The sequence below is a fragment of the Triticum aestivum genome, chromosome 3B, assembly GCF_018294505.1.
Source record: "Triticum aestivum cultivar Chinese Spring chromosome 3B, IWGSC CS RefSeq v2.1, whole genome shotgun sequence".
NCBI classification, from domain to species: Eukaryota; Viridiplantae; Streptophyta; class Magnoliopsida; order Poales; family Poaceae; genus Triticum; species Triticum aestivum.
Window position 1 is genome coordinate 771,918,791 of NC_057801.1, and position 6,466 is coordinate 771,925,256.

At 45.6% G+C, this 6,466-nt stretch overlaps 1 protein-coding gene across 1 annotated transcript in view; it reads left to right on the top strand.

The window, feature by feature from the left end:
- Positions 1–5,972: 5,972 nt before the first annotated feature.
- The window catches only part of LOC123066487 (inactive anthranilate O-methyltransferase 1-like), a 2,662-nt gene continuing 2,168 nt past the window's right edge, over positions 5,973–6,466 (top strand). The window contains exon 1 of the mRNA XM_044489556.1: positions 5,973–6,206. Coding sequence (XP_044345491.1) covers positions 6,132–6,206 — 75 coding nt within the window. The 5' untranslated portion in view covers positions 5,973–6,131. The remainder of the gene's footprint in view (positions 6,207–6,466) is intronic.

The following is a 6,466-nucleotide window of genomic DNA, read 5'->3' on the forward strand; positions in this document are numbered from 1 at the left end:
CTTCGCCGGTGGGTGCTGCCAAGGAGGTCTGGACGACCCAGTGCTCGACGTGGGCTCTCGGGGTGTCGGCCATGGCGTCGGTGGAGCGCCAAAGGACTGGTCGACGGAAGAGAGGATCCGACGCACCCCTACCTGGTGCGCCAAATGTCGGATTTAGGGATCCGGCAACCCTTGAGAGGTTCAAACTCTGGGGTGCGTGCGGAGATCTCAACCTGTCCAGCCTGGCTACTCGCGATCCTCCCTAGCCTAGCGCGTAGAGCTCAAGAGACACAAAGACACAGAGATTTATACTGGTTCGGGCCACCGTTGTGGTGTAATACCTAATCCAGTGTGGTGTGGTGGATTGCCTCGAGGGGCTATGGATGAACTAGTACAGTGGATGAACAAGCCTCGGGAGGTGAGGTGTTCTTGAGCTGGTGTGGTGTTCCGCTTGTTCTGATCTCGGTCCCCCTCCTATGGTGGTGGCTAGTCCTATATATAGTGGCGTTGGTCCTCTTCCCAAATATGAGCGGGAAGGGATTCCACAACAGCGGGATTTGAAAGGGGACAGGTAGTATAGTCTATCCTAACAAAAGTAGTCTTCGCCTGCGGAAAGCATCTGGTCGTGATGTTGCGGTGGGCTCAGTGATGACCTCCGTCCTTCCGTCCTGGCGGTCTTGGTCTTGTTGCACCAGAATGGAAACCTTTGGCTGATTCCTCGAGACTCCGCGCATGTGGCTTGCCTCCCTTGCACTGAAGAGCAAACTTGCGCTCTGCACCCGCGTGGCGCCCGCCTAGCCTTGGTCGTCATGGCTCACTTCAGTTGAGCCTCATGAGGTAGCTGCATAGGACTCTCCGCCCCTCAGGAGCTCTCCTGAGGAGGCCACTTCCTTCAGGGGTCTTGGCGTTGTCCGCCTCGCGAGGCTTGGCCCCTCGCGAGGGTCTTGCGGTGTTGGTGTTGAAGCTAGGCCATACCAGGCCGTCGATGAAGCCACGTGGTGGGCCGCAGGCAGGCAGGGCTGGATACCCCCGAATCCAGGACGCCGACACCTCCTCTCGGCGTCCACATATCTGATAGACGGTGTCTTCAAGCTCCTTGTGGTACACCTCACAAATGCGTCCAAAAGTGATGTGAGCTGCCATGCTCTTTCCCAAGTTCCAACTTGGTGCATCCAAGGTAAAATCAATGGGTTCCGTTGTTGGTGCAAATGTCCTCCCAGGTATACGAATTTTGATCCTCCAGCGCTCCTCTTCTGGTAAAGTTGAAGAGAATGTTCCAGTGAAGCTTGGTAGTCCAATGTTCAGGTACTTCGTGACTTCCTACAAGTGTCGTCTGAAAGGGGTGTCATCATCCGGTTGAGTGAACTTGTTCCTGGGGTCCGCCATCTATAGAGTAGAAATAGAGGAGAATTAGAAATGAGCAAAGAAGAGTATCATGTGGTTTTTTCTAGTGGTCGCGTCCTACAGTCAGCGTGTCCTCTGATACCATCTTGTAGCGACCACGATCCCAATGGACCAAAGTCTATGTGCTTAAGTGTCATCCCTGCATCGATATGCTGACACACACAGTACTCAAGGAATTATAACAGAGTTCAATCACACAGTTATTACATCGAGGTCCTCATAAAGAATATCAGTTACACAAATAGTATGGCTGAAGGCCATCTAAACTATATAACTACGGAAGCTTCAAAGATAAATGAGTCCATCAACTCCAATGGCATAGATGATTGCATGACAACGACCTATCGCACCTTATTCTTCGTCGGAAAACTCTGCAACATGAGACATTGCAGCCGCATAGGTCAGCACATGGAATATGCTGTTGAGTTACACTGTAAAGCAAATGAATGCAAGAAACTATATCTACATGCATATTTGGCTGGTGGAGGCTCTAAGTTTAATGTTTTGCATAAAGCTAATTTTTTCCTACAACAAAGGAATAAATTTTATTTACTACAAAGTTAAACCAGTATTTGAGAAGGTTCCTCCAATTCAAATCCAAACCTTAATCAAAGTATCATCATTAAACCCAATTCATTAATTAAGGAGTGATGAGATCAACAATAATATCCACTTCCAGATACTCAAGATGTCCATAACAAGGGACACGGCTAACCATGATTAGTTTATACACTCTGCAGAGGTTGCACACTCCCCCCCCCCCAAGATTCGACCGCATCCATGATCGAAAGATCGAGACATAGTCTTTCTGAAGCATTAACTCTCTACTCTGGGTAGACCGGTACACCTACTTTCCCCTACATCTACTAGTCCACCTCTTCAAGACCTCACACAATTTACTCAACTATGCCAGAGCCCATAATGGCTTGTGACTGCACATGGAAATTTCTAGGCATGAAATATCATATGATCCCTTTGAGCCTGGGTGGTGAACCGAGGAAAAACCACATGAGTACTCCGGGATTTTCCAAACGGGCAAGCACTAGTTTCTCCAGGTGCCCCAACCAATCCACCTAGATGTGTATTAAAGTTGCCACCATAATGTTATCCAAAAATTACTATCTCTCACAACTTCCATGTGTATCACGATCCAACCCCGTCTATGAGCATGGCTAAGCAATATAAGAGCACAACGTATATTCCCAGGGTGATCAAAGGTAATAGATTCCTACCTCGTGAACTACAATCAAACCACATGTTCCCAATCCTAAGCATGCAAATATTTGAGGGGCAAAACTAATGCATAGTAAAAACTGGATATAGAAAGTATGATCAAAGTGTAACTTGCCTTGCTGACGAAAGGAAAACTCTAGAGATTCGTAGTAACAAGCTTCGCACTCCAAAAAATCTATAGTAAACAAACAATAGCATACATAAGCAGTCAAGCAAATGATGCAAAGAAAAAATCAAAAAAAGATCCAAATAAAACTCAAAACAAGCACATAACTAATCTAAACATAAAACAAATTCTAACAGCATTATTTTATGTGGATTAGATATTAATAGTAGGTATATGTGATTAGCTACGATTAGCAAAAAGAATCAACTCAAGTGGAGCTACGAAACTCAAGATACAAACTAAACAAGATCAAATACTAATCTGAACTAAACTCAAATTTTAGGGCCTGTTAGGCAACTTCCTGGCTCCAGGAAATCCTTAAATCCAGCTTCTGTTTTCGATTGCCAACTTCTTCCACGAGTCGGGATCGATGGAAAACCGCTCGGCTCGATCACTTCGGCTTCTCATCACGCTAGCAGGCCGGCCTGCCTGGGCGGGCTGGAGCCCAGTCGGCTCAACAGGTAGATCGGTGTGGAACGGGAGGAGAGAGGATGGGCTTGGCCCAGATCGGAGGGAAACATAACGAACCAGTACGTGAGTCACTTTCCGGTGGCATCTGGTCGTAAATAATGCCAACTCTAGGAATCCAGCTTCTGGGATCGACAAAACTGCGGCTCCAAGTTTTTGTATGTCGATGCTGCTTCGATCTGGGAAGCCAGCTTCCTGGAGCTGGGTCGTTCGGGCCAGCTTCCCTCGCGGATTCGTGGAAGCTGGGAGCTGGCGAGCTACCGAACAGGCCCTTAATTTGTCAAAATCATGTTCAAGTTGGTTTACTGGATAGAGGGGCTAAACTACGATAAAACAATTCACGGATAGGTCCCTGGCCGAAAATAAACAGAAAAAGAAAAATCTATCGGACGAACGTCCGCTAGCAGGGACTAACGAACGAATTCGTTCGCTAACAGATCTAAACGGGTGAACATTCACTAATTAACGAACTAAAAATAAAAAACGATCTAATCTAAACCGAAAAAAACCAAGAAAAGACCGGCGAACCGGGACGGTTTTATACCGGTTCTCGCGGTTTCGACCGGCGACGAGGAATCCGACAATGGCGGCGGTTCGCGAGGCGGGCGGCGGCCCCGCGAGGCAGCGGGGCTTGGCGGCGACAACGGGCGGCGGCGACGTGGGCGCAGCAGCAGCAGCGGCGGCGTCGGGCGGCAACGCAAGCAGCGGCGGCACGGCGCGGGCTCGGCGGCGGCCGCGGCTGAGGCGGTGGCCGCAGCTGAGGTGGGAAGGAGAGGCGGCGGGGCGGGAGTATATAAAGGGGTCGGGGAGGGGCCTGACTTGGGGACTGGGTTGTGCGGCGGTGGGCCGAGCTCGGACTCCGGGAGGAGTCCAGCGGCAGCACAGGAAGGCGGAGGCGGTGACGCGCTGGGCCTTGACCTGGCTTCGGCTCGGGCGGCCCAGTTGAATTAAAAAAAATCCTAGAGGCTAAAACACTCAAATAAAATATAAATATAAGCCTAAAAATTTCAAAAAAATTCGCGTAGCTAAATGGCCTTATATATGACCTCATGAACATTTTTCTGGACTTATATGCCTAACTAAAATATAAACATTACAGTTCTAATTACTCAGCTAAAGAAAGAAATAAACTAGCGAATAAAATCGAATAAACTCTCAACAATTCAAAATTAAATTTCCAATATTTTCTACTGATTTGAAGAAGTCATATTATCTTCTCTCTTTATTTTCTAAAATATTTGGAAAAAAACTTGAAAAACATTTTAATCCAATTACCAAATTTTGATAAATCAAAACTGGTTTTTTGTGAAACATCCAACTCACTCAAATTGGTCCTTGAGTAGCTTAAGGCCTCTTGGATCAAAATGCAATCCCCCACAAAAAAAAAATGCAACCACAACTAAACAACAAAATGCAATAAAATATGAATGCATATGAATGATCTAAGTATAACATCCAAATTGAAAATTGGGATGTTACATGTGTCCTTTCACGTTTGGCACCTGAGAGGCCGCAAGGATCCTGGCTTGGTGCCCATTGCATTCTTCAGGCTGGGACCATTTCTCCCTTGGCTTTACTGCTTTGTTTCCTGTCTTAAGGACAAAAGTTGTGGTGTCATATGTCGCTTGGCATATCTGGAACGAGCGCAATAGAAGAAAAGCTCGTTCTATACATCCATTTGAGGGTCAAGTTTGGGATATTCTTTTTCGGACGGAGAGAGTATTCTGCAACCTTGCCGGTCTAATTGATGAAGGCCTAATGCTGTGCAGCAACTCCTCTCAAAGGCTACGTAGTGTCCCTTCCCTTCCTTGTACAGCCAGCCCTCCTGTTGTAGCGAACGGCTGTGATTTTTCTTTTATTTGCTTTCATTGTTAGCTCTTGCGATTTTGCACCTGTACTTTTTTTCCTGCTAGTTACAACCATTTTTTTCTGAGCCATCTTTGCCAACTAACAACGACCTCAAATCCTGGACTTGATCATACGAGGAGCTAGTAATTAATAAGTTTTGCAGGGTTCTCTCATTGCAATGACTGGCCATAAGCGAGGCATCTGAATGATTTGCTATGTTCCAATTGTTAACATGAGGATCATGAAACGAGAGCAAGATAAATTTTATCATATCAAAAGTGCAGAGTCAGTTTGAATTATTTCTCAGATTGTTTGTGCTTAGTGGTGTGTCACTTGAGAGAATTCAGCTCTTTCGTGCCAATATTGACGAGCCATGTAGCTTAAGAAGATGCGTGTTATTGCCATGCCATGGAAATTTGCATGGAACGGAAGTTCAAGTTGGGTCAGAAAGGCTCTAAAAATTGTGGTCTTGAGCACTCCTATTGCTTTCAAAGCAGACACCCATGGATGTGCCTGTCGAGAAGGAGTGCTCGAGTTTGCCTCTATTTTGGTGAAGGTGACTTGGTTGACTATGCTGCGACATATGGAGTATACATTAATGTCTACTTTTACAAGTTATTGATTTTTGCTAAAGCCGAGTATTATTCCGCATCTTCCCTATTTTCGATGAGGATTAGATAAAAGATTTCCGCATATGTACTCTAAGCATGACTTGTTATCTCCCCAATAGCAAGGTTACTCTGCATAAGCGCTGAAGAATAATTAACTACTGTCACTGTAAATAATAAATATATGAAAACAATACCACTGAAAGAAAAGATTCTATATATGCTACTTTCCATTTCTGAAACGTCATTGCCAGATTTAAGTGGAACAACGTTGTCAGCACCGTACCAGCGGCCATTGTGAATGGTCCCAGGAAAGCGAGATATTTAAGTGCTACTTCATTGTTAGTACTTACACCACCAACCTGTTTCCTGCAGATTCAAACCTGTAGTCTAGGACTTTAGCCTAGCTTGCACTAGACAGAGCCATGGCCTCCAAACAGGCTGTGCATATGAAGCATGGCCAAGGCGAAACAAGCTATGCTCGCAACTCCAGTTTTCAGGTAGTATCTTATCTTTTCATTGAGTGGTTTCTATGACCTTTTATTTGACACCTGGCTTCCAAAACTGAAGATCCAGTTTTTAAGGTAGTATCTTATCTTTTCATTGAGTGGTTTCTATGAGCTTTTATTGGACACTTCGCTTCCAAAAATGAAGTAGTATTACCGTGATTTGAACGAAGACCCGATAGAGCAATGCTAGAGAAGAAATCGGGGTGGGTATAATTTGTTAAATGCTTGGTTGTATGTACCCTTTTGTAGCT